General features: G+C 45.0%; 1 protein-coding gene across 5 annotated transcripts in view; it reads right to left on the bottom strand.

The window, feature by feature from the left end:
- The window catches only part of LOC144941754 (metastasis-associated protein MTA1-like), a 65,018-nt gene extending 51,589 nt beyond the window's left edge, over window positions 1-13,429 (bottom strand). For all 5 annotated transcript variants that reach the window (XM_078868168.1, XM_078868170.1, XM_078868169.1 and 2 more), the window contains exons 1-3: window positions 12,811-13,429; window positions 6,698-6,765; window positions 1,949-2,042 (exon numbers count right to left, since the gene is read on the bottom strand). In XM_078868168.1, coding sequence (XP_078724294.1) covers window positions 1,949-2,042; window positions 6,698-6,765; window positions 12,811-12,838 — 190 coding nt within the window. In that variant the 5' untranslated portion in view covers window positions 12,839-13,429. The remainder of the gene's footprint in view (window positions 1-1,948; window positions 2,043-6,697; window positions 6,766-12,810) is intronic.
- Window positions 13,430-14,102: the final 673 nt, after the last annotated feature.

Genomic DNA, 14,102 nt, shown 5'->3' with positions numbered 1-14,102 from the left:
AACCACGAGAATGTGTTTGACCATGTAAAAGAAAACGATGTGAATGTGGGCAGAAAAGTCTAAAAACTATCTTCGAGCTTGAGTTTTTAAAATATATTTAGTTTTGCTTTAGAAAATAATTTGACCCATCACTGCACAAATATCACCCACACTAAGAGTCACTCAGTTTTTACACAATTACTTACACAAAGTGGCACATTTTCTACAAATTTGGGAGTCCATTTTTGCAGATTATGTTCAACGTTAACTTTTTACGATTTTCATCAAAAGCTGAAGAATTACTTAACCAAAGCAAATTTTCACACGAGCTCTGATAAATAAAACAAGTTTTTCTATTAAGATTTCTGAACATCTCTGCATTCAGAAGATACATTGCACAAGTGCAAATACATTTTTTGGGCTCTACTTCTAATGTGTCTAAGACAATTGTCTTTTTCAACATGCAAAAGCCGGAACATAAAAATGTTTAATTGTGAGGTAAGTGACAAAAATAATACATCGAATCCCACAATTATGGCTTAAATAAAAATTTAATAATTACAAATGGAGTGATTCATATGACAAATGTAGACTTTTAATCTCAGAATAAATTTCCCACAATTCTCGCACAAGTTCCACTCATTGGGCTCTCTACGAAAGCATCAGGCGTCAAGAAAAAAAAACAAAGAAATTTGAAAACTAAATCTGAACCGAATCAAATTTAACGTAGTCTTACATGTATGAGACACGTGTAGAATCACACAAATTGCACTGCAGATAACGCTATCAGAACCAATTTGAACAAAAAAGGAATTCCACACCTAATTTTACACATCTTGCTCGCGTTATTTTATCGACACATGCAGAAGATACGCGACTACTGTGGTGGCAATTGTGAAGTACTTCAAGTGATTGTGCTGGGATGTTGGACAACCTAGCAAATGGATTTTTTTTTCAATTCACCTTGCTTAAGTGGAGTTTTACCCCCACTCAGGTCTTCCTAAGGCAAACATTGCGAAGCGCAGAGGACAATCGCCACCGCATTCGAAAGTGGGGGGTTGAAAAAGTGATAACGCACAACAAATGCAAATTCAAAGAGAAAAGGCTTAAGCACTCTGGTACACAACCCTCTCTGGGTTGTCACACGTTCCAACTAAGCAATTTAAATTGTAATGGGATCACAAGCACAGCACTTTCTTGTGTAGTCCATATAGTAGTCTACATAATGGGATTTTCCAGGGTGATCTCTTTTCCAGGCACGTAACAAAAGGTAAATTGAAATGGACTCGAGTTCACATTTTTTCCGCAACTACTTTAATGCCGGTGTTAAACTTTTTAACATTGGCAATGAATACTAAAAGCAGCAAGCAAGATTTCTCGGTCAAAAAAAAGTGTAGAAATGAATGAGCTATCCTATGTTATCACCGCTGACTAATGGAATGCAATCTGAAGACAAATAAAACTTCCCATCGGGTCTGCGATCCTTGAATATGTCAACCGGAGGTTTTTAACAGATACTGTGTTTTGAATATGGAAGCTGTCACAGTGTCATCGTTCACACACATGACCTGCAATCCAGAGGTCACCAGTTCGATTCCATCTCCCAGCACGGCAGTTGAAACAATGTGGCAAATTTATTATCTCCTCCCTCGTCAACTATCCAACCATAAGTTATAAAAGGGTACACCGATTAGACAATCAGCAGGTCACATGCAGTGGGGTGACCGTCTGGGCAACTGCCACCTCTCCCAAGCAGTCTGGCCAAACGTGGAAGAGTAGGCCAACATCTCCGTTAGAAGGGCTCTTTAGAGCTCTCGCTCGCCGCAGTTGAGTGAACAAGCCAATGCAGTGCTGCACTTTACCCTTCTACCACTTATTTAGCTGCTGTGCGGATATAGCGGGGTACGTAGACATAGCAGGGTACGTGGATATGGCGGGGTACGTGCACAGCGCTGCGGGGCTTGATTACTTGCGTGCTTGTCGGCGAGCGAGATGAGGTTGCTCGAGATGTCTCTCCGACGATAGAAGCATACCACTTTCGCTTCCACGTTCCCATTTGCAGTCTGTGCAGAAAGAGAAATTACAGAAGGGCAATGACATTGTCATTATAACAATGGAGTTCGCTCAAAGTGCCAACTCAGGAACACAGAGCTTGGGCAATTGTTGGTGGCAGTTCTGGACGCCTTCCCGCTCGTCTGAGGTTTCCAGCGCGTCCGTGTAAAAACCGTGTTCATTACAGAATCTGCAGAATTTTGAGACATGAGCATAAATAACGTGATATATGAATTGAAAAAACACATGTATCCTTATTATTTTCAACTCATATTGTTGCACACTTTCCCCGACACACATGAAGCTTGGTTTAACATGTAGGCTTTCGCGACCAATATCATCCGTAACAGAGGTTTTTGGGTGATTGCGTAAATATATAAATGTGTCGTTAAAACCTGCCACCACCCGACACAGCCAACTAGTAAGCGTTGTCACGTAAACAGAACATGCCAATTCATCACAAGTACAGCACACCAACAGCCAGATTAAGCTAGTTGTAATTACTGGCGAAACATCACTCAGTTTTGTAAATGTTGTGGCTTGGCTCTCCAAGACACCGGCGTGCTGTACTAGTGACGAATTGGCCACGTTCTATTAACGTGACAACCCTTACTAGTTGGCTGTGTCGGGTGGTGGCGGGTTTTAACGACACATTTATACATTTACGCGATCTAACCCAAAAACCTCTATTATGAGCACATGAAGCTTATTCACAAGGGGGCCAATTTTAGGGTTCGGATTTTTTTTCATTTACCAGCCTAAGGCTCCTGTTGGCAATGGTTACACCACCACAGAATATAAAGACTACTTAATGCTGGATGGAACAGCAGGGTTAATTCTTACATAACAAAATCAGTTTTGATCTATCCATTTCTGGATGAAGGCCTCCCATCACGCCATTGCAACACGACAATTCATCTCGCTCACATAGAGCGGTTGCGCTCATCCCCCTCCTGCCAACCATGCTGGTTGCTTTCTCAGGCGTATTCCCCTCCTTCAGCAGGCATTCCATCACTAATCTTGTCCATCGGTCATGATCCCTTGTCGTGATGTGGCCTAACCCAAGCCTACTTTTCTTCACAATTAAGCAGATACAGTTTGGGCATACCAGAGCCACTAGCAAAAAAAAGCAAGCAGAACTGTCTCATCCTCCAAGCCACGTTTGATAGTATTTTGCCAATAACCAACGGAAGCAAAAATATATAACAACGCTATTTCAGTTTCCTTAACCTTTTCATCAAGGCTGGTCTTCAGGTACTGTAAGAAAATAAGCTGACTACATATCACTTTAACACCCTGTACAAACACACTCACGATGCTTCAACAGCCCAGACAGGGTAGTTAAAAGAGAATACAGTATATTTAAGCATATTTTAAACAAAACGTGGTCGTAAACTCCCCCACATGTATCCCCAGGCAGACAGGAGAAGAGAAGAAACACCTAATTATTTGTCCTGCAGGAAATGTATTAACCCTATTTTCATATTCTTAGGTTTTTTTCGGTAAAGTCACGTAGGTAAAAAATTAAAATTAATAAAAGTAAAATAAAAAATAAAAATAAAATAAAAAATCACGACGTTTCGGAGGCAACACAAGCTTTCGTCTTCAGGTGGAACCGTCACAGCACGACAGCTGAAGACGAAAGCTTGTGTTGCCTCCGAAACGTCGTGATTTTTTATTTTTATTTTATTATTTTTTATTTTTTTATTTTACTTTTATTAATTTTAAATTTTTACCTACGTGACTTTACCGAAAAAACCTAAGAATATGAATCCTTGCAGTCACGAAAGCTTGAAATCTAGAATTAACCCTATTTTCTTAAAGATCTTTGCCCACAATCCATCCTGGTAGATCATCAGTGGAGCAAGTGGCTCACAATCGAAAGGCTGAGGAGTTCAAATCCCTGTTTTCGGGTTGACTGTCAATTGTTCCTTTGAAGTCCTAAAAAAGTGATTGCCCTATGGATAAACTTTCCCCCGCCATAAGAATATGGAATATCCACTCCCGACGACTCAGGGCTGTAAAAAAAGAGATGAGCACCACCTCATTGCTCATATGAACAGGAAATCACTTTGGCTTGCTCACTGCTCGTTACAATAGTCCAGCAATGAGGGTAATACAAGGCAACACTGCCTTGTAGAATGGGCTCCACAGCTAATGGAAATTTCATGCACTGGAGATTCTGGAGGTACAGAAGTGGAGCAGTGTTTTTTTACCAGTACCCTGCGAATAACTGATCCTACCTCGTAAACATAATCCAATCTTTCTCAGGACTTAATATTAACACATGCTACCAATTGCCGTGTCGACATTCCATGATGATCAGAAAAAATGCAGTGGAAAATAAAAGGACGTCATAAAACATACGAGGCAATGTCTTGGCCTTAATATAAACCCTCATCCTACTCTGATGCTACTCTGATCCAACCAATATGCAATTTGTAATTTGCAAAGCAAAATGTTTTACATTTGCCTTAATTTCTCAACTCACTGCCGTGGTGAAATGGCCAGCACACTGGACTTGCAATCCAGAGGTCAGATTCAATTCGATTTCCCAACAGGGCAGATTAAACAATTGCGTAAGTTTCTTTAATCCCCCCCACTCGTCTGTCAACCCAGCAGTATAAATGGGTACACCACAGTTAGTCAATTGGCAGCTTGCTGTGATCGGGGTAAAGCCTGGGTATTTACAAAACTTCCAATATGTCTAACCAGCACGGAAGAGCAGATGAAATACACTCTATAGGCTCTCTATAAAGCTCCTTTTAGTGGAGGCTCATTCCACCAGCAAGTGGCATGAGCAAGCAATTGCAGGGCTGCACCTTTACTTTTCATAATTTATTGAACAGCTTTCAAACTAAATTTCGATTTAAAGCTTTCGTGACTGCAGGGATTCGTCTTCTTGGTTCTTTCGGTAAAGTCACGTAGAAGGAAAATAATAAAATAAAACATAATAAAATAATTCCCACGACGTTTCGGCCACAAGGCAAGCAGCCGTCTTCAGGTGGAGAACGAGTCTCAGACTCTGCCTTCTCGACAGACCTGTTCTCCACCTGAAGACGGCTGCTTGCATTGTGGCCGAAACGTCGTGAGAATTATTTTATTATGTTTTATTTTTATTATTTTATTATTTTCCTTCTACGTGACTTTCCTGAAAGAACCAAGAAGGAGCTTTCAAACTAATCAATCAAAAAAAGCATTTGAACAGTTCAATGTTTGGGGGGGGGGTAGATAAATAAGCAGGAAGTTCTTTCCACTTGAATGCTTAGTTACTTTTTGCAGAAACAAGGCAGCAGTAGACTCTGCGGTAAGAAAAGTATGTAAATGGCTGTCATATTTTCAATCCGCATGTTAACATTACGATGCAGGTCAAGGCACTGTCACCTATACCTCAACATCAGCCTACCAATTTAACCACCCCAAAGCGTACCAACGCGAGAAATAATTTCCCAGTGCGCGGAAACCACGTGGAACCATGATGGCTTTCACGGGTCCACTAAAATCTTCCACGATGAAAACGGTTTGCAGTCCCCCACATGCTGGGACAATGCAGTTTAAGGTGGTAAACATCCAGCATAAGTAACTAATTCACATTTGTGTTGGTCCATCCGTGAGATATTGTATCAGTGGCAACACTCACACGCATATTGTTTGTCAGAGAGAAAAGTGGAGGCTCATTCTGACCAGAAGGAACAAGGAACCTACAGTATTGATGAGGAGTTAGGTAAGACATAACCTTGACAATGGTCAAAAACAACCATGACAAACATTTTCACCATGCCAATATTAGTGTTCAAGACATATCTAAAGTTGTGGCTACGTTTGAAAAATGAATACAAATCTGAGTCATGTGTGGGGGACAAATGTAATATTCTTGGAAGATTATAACAATATTTCACAAGCATTTCTCTCATACCATGCACACACAACTTAGTGACCAGGTGAGAGCCCATTAAAAGAAAGTATTTTTTCAATGTAGACCTGGGAATACCAGATCCAAATAAATCCTTATGTACATCACTAATATACCACTTTATCAAAGCCTCCTGATATTGTTTAGTATTCACCTTCTCTGCAGTGGTATGCGTCTCTCCTAATAGCTACTGGGCATGCAACAATGCAATGAATCATCGATTAATATTGATAATTTCACTCACGATACGGGCGTTGAATTGAGCATGTCACAATCAATTATTCAAATTCATGCAAATGATATGCGGTTGAATTTTGGGATAACTTAGCACACAAACATGTATAAACGAGACTGAAAACACATTATTCCAAATGAGATGATAAAAATACTTTTTTTTATTTTTATAATCAATTCTAGACTCAATTAGTTCCATGCCCACTGGCTAAAACCAACCAATGTGACACTGACAGTTTATGGTATCTCAATTTGGTGTCATTGCAAAACATTTTCATAACAGCATTTCGAGGCAAGGCACAACAATATATAACAATGTATACTTGTTGAAAGCACGAAAGCCACACAAGTGAGATAATACCGGACTTTTACGTATTACGGCACAGACTGTAATTGTATTAACAACACTGAGGAGGATGCATTACTTAATTCTCTAAATAGTCACTTCAGGCAAGGTGGTACAATCTGGCAGCGATGATTTCATGTCAGCAGCCCTTTCATCGTACTGGAACTCGTTACCTTGTTAAGTTCCTCTATTCTTCGTATTAAGTAGGGGTTGCTTGAGGAGTTTTCAAAGAAGACATAGTCTGAAAGTAGACAAAAAGTAACAAGCAATGTTTATGTCATTAAATGCACAGGTTCCATAATCGTTACACTATGTGCTTTACGTGTTGGGAGTGGTCACTTAGACGTTGGCCCACTGCATTATGAGCCCGGTGACCTTGTTTCGATTCCTAACCAAGGAAAACATCGGTGGAAAGTTATACGTGAACCTACTCCTGGGTTTCCCTCAGATTATACGGTAATCATAATTTACAGCTGTTCATCAATTAAAAAAAGAACATCTCCCCACATCATGTCTATTTCACCATACTTCACCACACTTGATAATGGAGATTGGTGACGTGGAATAACCCAGGATCAGTTGAGATATTATTTAACCACTGATGTTATCCGTGGCAGACAGAAATCGTACTCTGGTAGCCAGATTCCGAGCGCAGTGAGTTTATCACTGCGCCACCACTTCCCACCCCTTAGATGAGTACCTGGTGCAATGTTTAAACATAGGAACATCTTTTCTTTCCGTGTTAAGTATTGTACACTCTTAAACACAACATTGCACATTCATTTGCAGCGTTAATTATTTGTTACTACAATACTAAAATATGCAACAACGAGTACTATTTTCTATAGTAGGGCAAGGTGGGTTGCACACCAGTACTCAGGGGTTGGTGGATGACATAAATCTGTGAAACTCCCAAACACTATGGACTGCGAAGTGGGCAGGATATGGCAGTATACAGCAAGTAGGTTCATGAACCCATTCATATGGAACTCTGCGTAGTATCCCCTTGCATGTGTGGTCGATGTTTTCTGGGTAATCCTGTTTCCTTCTCCACAAGCAAAATTCTCATTAAAAAGGGAATTTACCAAACATATCAATTCACAGCCCTCCTGCAAAAAAGGCCTTGAGACTCAATGAGATTTTCCTGGATAAATAAATGACAATTATTGCACTGTATTGTCATTGTTTTTGTGTGGTCGCCAAGTGAAAGCCATTGTGGAATTTTACATAACGCTTACAGTGCGGCAGACGTTTAATGGCATCGTGTATGTGTGGTGGTGGCGACGGGTCGTGTGTGTGTGTCTGTGGGTTCTTTAAATCCAAAACTTTTATCAGGAATAAACTGCGGCATTTTGTGTTTTGTAGGAATTAGGGATACGTGGATGCTGTTGCCACCGATGCTGTGTAAAGCCATGAAGATGAAGGTGCCGGCACAAAGCGTTCACACACACACGCCTACATATTAAACAGGGCACGGTGCGGGTAATGACCAACAGCCGACACCACGGTCTCGCCATTATTGTTTTCGGGTTTTTTTTCCTTGACACGATCTACGCTCTGCAAAATCCCGCAGCACAATTAAGCCAATGCGACACGAACACGACCCGCGGTTATCACGCACATAGACACACACACACACTCTCCAACACATTTAAAGGTTTACTAACAAGAGAACGAAGGTAATGACGGTGATGATAGCCATAGCGTAATGATAATAAAAGACATGAGGAACCCACCCACACACACGTACACGGGTATGGCATGAGGAAAACGAAAGGAAAAAAAAACACAAGTGTGGCGGCCGCCTCGCTCGGGACGCGGACCCAGCGAGTAGGGGTATTGTCGAGATCGATCCCTGGGTTTCGGGAATCGGTAAGAACACTGTCGAGGAAGGATGCCTGGGACTCGGGATTCAGGAGGGCATTGCCTGTGACAGATCCCTGGGACTCGGGACTAAATGAGGACATTGTCGAGGACAGATCCCCTGGGACTCGGGACTCAGGGAGGGCATCGTCTGGCACTCGGTGAGGGGCACTGTCTGGGACATGATCCCGGGGACTCAGGACTCAGTGAGCGGCATTGTCTTTGATAGACTGAGAAAATGTTAGGATAATGTCTAAGAAGAAGAAAAACCCTGAGGACTTGGGAGAGAGCATTATCAGGGATTAGCTCCGGAGACTCAGTGAAGCATGTCTGGCACAGACCCTTGAGATCAGGGAAGGGTGCTGCCTAGAACGATTACTGGGACACACAGGACTCGAACACTGACTGGGACAGGTCCGTGATAGTCAGAAAGCGGTGAGAGCATTGTCTACAATTAGTTCCTTATATTGCCAGTGACAGATAGTTATGGCTTCGATCTCATTTAGAACATTGTCTGACACAGACCCCTGAGACTCAAGACACGATCAGAACAATATCTGCGATAGAGAGACCCCCCCCCCAACCAGCGAAGGGTGATGTCTAGGCTTTCTCAGACTCGGGACTCGTTAAGGGCACTGCCCTGGACAAATGCCTGTGACCGAGGGAGAACAATGTGCAGGACAACTGCTGGGACTCGAAACCCGGCAAGATTGTTGTCCGGACCAGGCCACTGGAAATCAGTGCTCAATGGAACCTTGTCAGGACTCAGGAGGGCAATGCCAGGACTGATCCTTTGGATTAGGGGAGTGCATTATCAGGGAAGTGCATTATCTGGGAAGGAACTTTAGGACTCAGAACTCGGTGAGAACTTGATCTGGGACAGATTCCGGCAATGAAAAGAAGTAGTATAGAAATAGCTCTTAGTCTCGGGACTCCATGAGAGCATTGTTCAGGACATATCCCAAGGACCAATGTAAAGAATTTCCCCGGATATATTCCTGTGTACACGGTACTAAGCAGGCAACTGCATGTGGCAGATCGCTGGTACCAGGTGACAGCATGATCCGGAAAAGATCCCGGGACTCAACGAGGGGATTTTCCAAGAATATCCCTGAGACTTAAGGAGCGAACCATTGCTCAGAAAAAAATCGCTCGGTAGGCAATGCCCGGGACTGGTTGCCCGGGAGGTCATCGCCTGCGACAAAACCAAGTCCTAGCCTGGCGGCATGCGAGGCGGCATTGAACCAGGCGACCAGGAGACTCAGAATACGTCAGCCCCCGGCTGCCCCGGGTCGACGGGACGTGCCCGCATAAGGCGACAACAAAAGCCACACGCACACCCTAACAACCTACTTTGCATTGTTACAGCATCGTGTGTGTGCTGCACGCTGTGCATTGTTTATGCATGCACACATTCACATTTGCATACAAAGTGACATACCTAAACAGAAAACATGCACCGAATGTGGAACGAAGCACACGCATGTAACGTGTAAAAAAAAATACCGCAGCTATTCTTTACATGCAATACGCAAAATATGGGGTGGTCGCTAAGTCTATATACCCCCCCCCCTTCACATCTTCTGAGTCAAACAAGGTTTTAAGACGAGAGGGTAGGGTGACTTCCCGCCCACACACAAACACGTATGCGAGCGAATTCTTGGCATGCACGACAGCACAAAGGGACATCCATTAGCGTGCACACGTGTGCACCTCTGCGTGGTGCACACGTGTACTCACTGTACATACTGTACAGGGGGGAACTACACGTTAGGCCGCTGTTTGCTTGTGCACGTGCCAACACACGGGGGGGACACAGCCACACGAATGGTCACAGCGCATACTGTAAATACTGTACACGTTGCATAACAGTGTGACGCCATGGGTGTACAGTTGAGCCGTGTGATGATTCAGATGCACACGTGTGTATTGCCCCATGTGCATGGCATGCACTGCACACATGTGGTGTACACGCTAGATTGTGTACACGAGGATAACACAGAGGGTGTATTGTGTAAGCAAGCACTTGTTTTAATGTCGTGGGGGTACGAGCTTGCAGTATATGTGTGTTGTACACGTGTCCTTGTCAATGAGTCTACTCTTGGATGAGGACTTCCTCCCGCACCGTGCGGTGGCGTGGGAGGTTCTGTTGAGCATACTTCACCAAGCTGGTGTGTAAAAGGTGTAAATATAGGTACTGTGGTCCGGTTTGCGCTGCTGTGCGCGCGTGTTACACCATACACGTGCTAAGTCGTGATGCATGAACATGCGACAGGCACATTGAAGGCAAAAGCTCGTAGCCGATACATAAAACACATGCATGCTTGACATCGAGTACAAACTACACACGTAACAGATGACACGTGCATGTACGATTCATATAAGACACACATAACAAGCAACATGAAATATACGCATGACACACAACATATATATAACATATAAAAGCTACACTTAGCATGTAATATGAAACAGAATACCTTACCGTGAGCAGAACGAATAAAACATGCACTTAACGTATGCCAAACGACACAAAATGTAACATAAAACATGCAACACGCGTAATATAAAACATGCATGTAACATAAACCAAGTTCTTTACATTCACTATCTAACATAAATCACGTAACGTAACACATAAAACACACTTCACGTGACACGCTTACTTAAACGTGACGGCTAACACATAAAACACACACTTAGCATGTGCGTTAAGTGACTTAACACACACAAAACACACACTTAACACATAAAACACGCACTTTTAAGCCTAGAAAACACACTTAACATTTAACACTTAGGGTGAATTACTTAACACGTGAAACACACACAGACTTCGCACATACAATACGCACGCATCAGACTAAACACTGGCCGAGTATCACTTTCATTTGTCAACTCCTTCCTATTCTCACTCACTCTTCACTCATTATTAAATAGTACAATTGCGTTTAATTCGTTCCTCTGGACACTTAGCACCCACCAACTTACTCTTCTTAACTCATTACTCTTAACCATGTCTTAATAAAGTACTTCACGCTACGATATCACTTTCATTTGTCAACTCCTTCCTATTCTCACTCACTCTTCACTCATTATTAAATAGTACAATTGCGTTTAATTCGTTCCTCTGGACACTTAGCACCCACCAACTAACTCTTCTTAACTCATTACTCTTAACCATGTCTTAATAAAGTACTTCACGCTACGATATCACTTTCATTTGTCAACTCCTTCCTATTCTCACTCACTCTTCACTCATTATTAAATAGTACAATTGCGTTTAATTCGTTCCTCTGGACACTTAGCACCCACCAACTTACTCTTCTTAACTCATTACTCTTAACCATGTCTTAATAAAGTACTTCACGCTACGATATTGCACTCTTTCACTGTCTGCCCAGAGTCTAGAATCTAACTTCACCCATCAACACCACTGCCGACCAAGTGTATCCCTTAATAGTAAATTGTTATAACTCTTCACCAAAGACGTGTCATCAATACTTACCTTACTGGAAGTACTAACTACAACAATGACACATTACTACTCTGCAACACTTAAATATCGTCCGTCACTTCTCCAGTCTTCACCTTGCTCGCTCATTAACACTCCTTACATCTTTACTCTTCACACTCACTTCTAACACTTCTAACTCCTTGCCATTCACACAATATCCCCCCCCCCCTTACTATTCACTCCGTGCTAATCCTTAATCTTTACACCGCAGTTGTCCCCACTCTACTCTTCCTCAATCACTCCGTCAAGATGTCCTTCTCAACATTGACACGTTCGTTCTCTCTCCTCACCACTCTTATTATGTTACTTCTCACTTTGCCACTCGCTTTACTCACCAATCGCATCCTCACCACTTTACCACCCACCTCTTCTTACACTCGCATCACTCCTCCCCATCATCTCCTTCACTCGTGCCACCACTCGTCACCCTCTTACTTCTCTTCATCACGTACCACCACTCTTCAACTCCCCTCACCTCTTTGCCTTCCTATTGCTCACTCATTCCTCACCACCACTCATCCTCACCACCACTCACCACCACCACCCCCCTCACCACCACCACCCTCACCACCACCACCACTCTCAACACCACAACCACTCACCCCCCTCACCACCACTCACCAACACCACTCACCACCACCACCTCCCACCCTCACCAACCCTCTCACTACCACCACCTCCCACCCTCACCACCCTCACCACCACCACTACTCACCCCCCTCACCCTCACCACTCACCCCCCTCACCACCACTCACCCCCCTCACCCTCCTCACCACCACTCACCATCACCCCCCTCACCACCACCCCTCATCCTCACCACCACCACTCACCTCCCACCCCCCTCACCACCACCACTCACCCCCCTCACCCTCACCACCCTCACCCCCCTCACCCTCTCCACTCACCTCCCACCCGGTACATGTTAGCAGCCATTGCAGCTGGGCAGGTTCCTCCACTTGAAAGGCGGCGATGACAATTCGTTCTCTTTTTTCCCCCAGGAGTTAGCCGAAGTAGCGACTCTTCCCCGCGTCTTGCGAATCTTCGATATTGTTTATCGATTAATAAACGTGAATCGTAATCCTATCTTCCCTCAACACCTCGCGAGGCCGGCGCGCAGTAACGTTCAACACTTTAACGCGCCCGTCAAGTCAATTCACTCAATGCGCTCTTCTTCTCCTTGCTATCTTCATCATCAGTCCCCAACAATTATTAATATTATAATTCAGTTGTATTCCTTATTAATGTCTCGGAAGCGCTGGAGGGGAGGGGGGGAGGGGAGGAGGGTGGAGGAAGGGGGAGCTCCTCTGATGGAAAGGTGGCAACACGCGATTCAAACGCATTTTAAATACTACATTTTTTAAGACGTAACAAAAACTAAACTGGGGGAAAAAACACTACAGTTCCCTCACGGAAATTATAATCCGGTTAATTAGTGAAAAATTAATTATGTAAAAAATAAAAAGCGGGAAGCGAGCGGCGCGCGCGCGCGACGGCGAGAGGCAGCGCGAGGCGGAGTGAGGGGTGGGGGCCACTGTGGGGGGTGAGGGGCGGGGGCACAGGGGAACGGGGGGGCGGGGCGAGAGGCGAAGTGAGGGGTGGGGGCCACTGTGGGGGGTGAGGGGCGGGGGCACAGGGGAACGAGGGGGGGGCGGGGCGAGAGGCGAAGTGAGGGGTGGAGGCCGCTGTAGGGGGTGAGGGGCGGGGGCACAGGGGAACGGGGGGGGGGCAAGAGATAAGGGGCGGGGCGAGAGGCGAAGTGAGAGGTGGGGGCCGCTGTGGGGGGTGAGGGGCGGGGGCACAGGGGAACGGGGGGGAGATAAGGGGCGGGGCGATAGGCGAAGTGAGGGGTGGGGGCCACTGTGGGGGGTGAGGGGCGGGGGCACAGGGGAACGGGGGGTGGGGAGATAAGGGGCGGGGCGAGAGGCAAAGTGAGGGGTGGGGGCCGCTGTGGGGGGTGAGGGGCGGGGGCACAGGGGAACGGGGGGGGAGATAAGAGGCGGGGCGAGAGGCGAAGTGAGGGGTGGGGGCCGCTGTGGGGGGTGAGGGGCGGGGGCACAGGGGAACGGGGGGGGGGAGATAAGGGGCGGGGCGAGAGGCGAAGTGAGAGGTGGGGGCCGCTGTGGGGGGTGAGGGGCGGGGGCACAGGGGAACGGGGGGGGGAGATAAGGGGCGGGGCGAGAGGCGAAGTGAGAGGTGG

This window comes from Lampetra fluviatilis, chromosome 25 (assembly GCF_964198595.1).
Source record: "Lampetra fluviatilis chromosome 25, kcLamFluv1.1, whole genome shotgun sequence".
Lineage (NCBI taxonomy): Eukaryota > Metazoa > Chordata > Hyperoartia > Petromyzontiformes > Petromyzontidae > Lampetra > Lampetra fluviatilis.
This window is presented reverse-complemented; position numbering and strand designations above follow the sequence as displayed.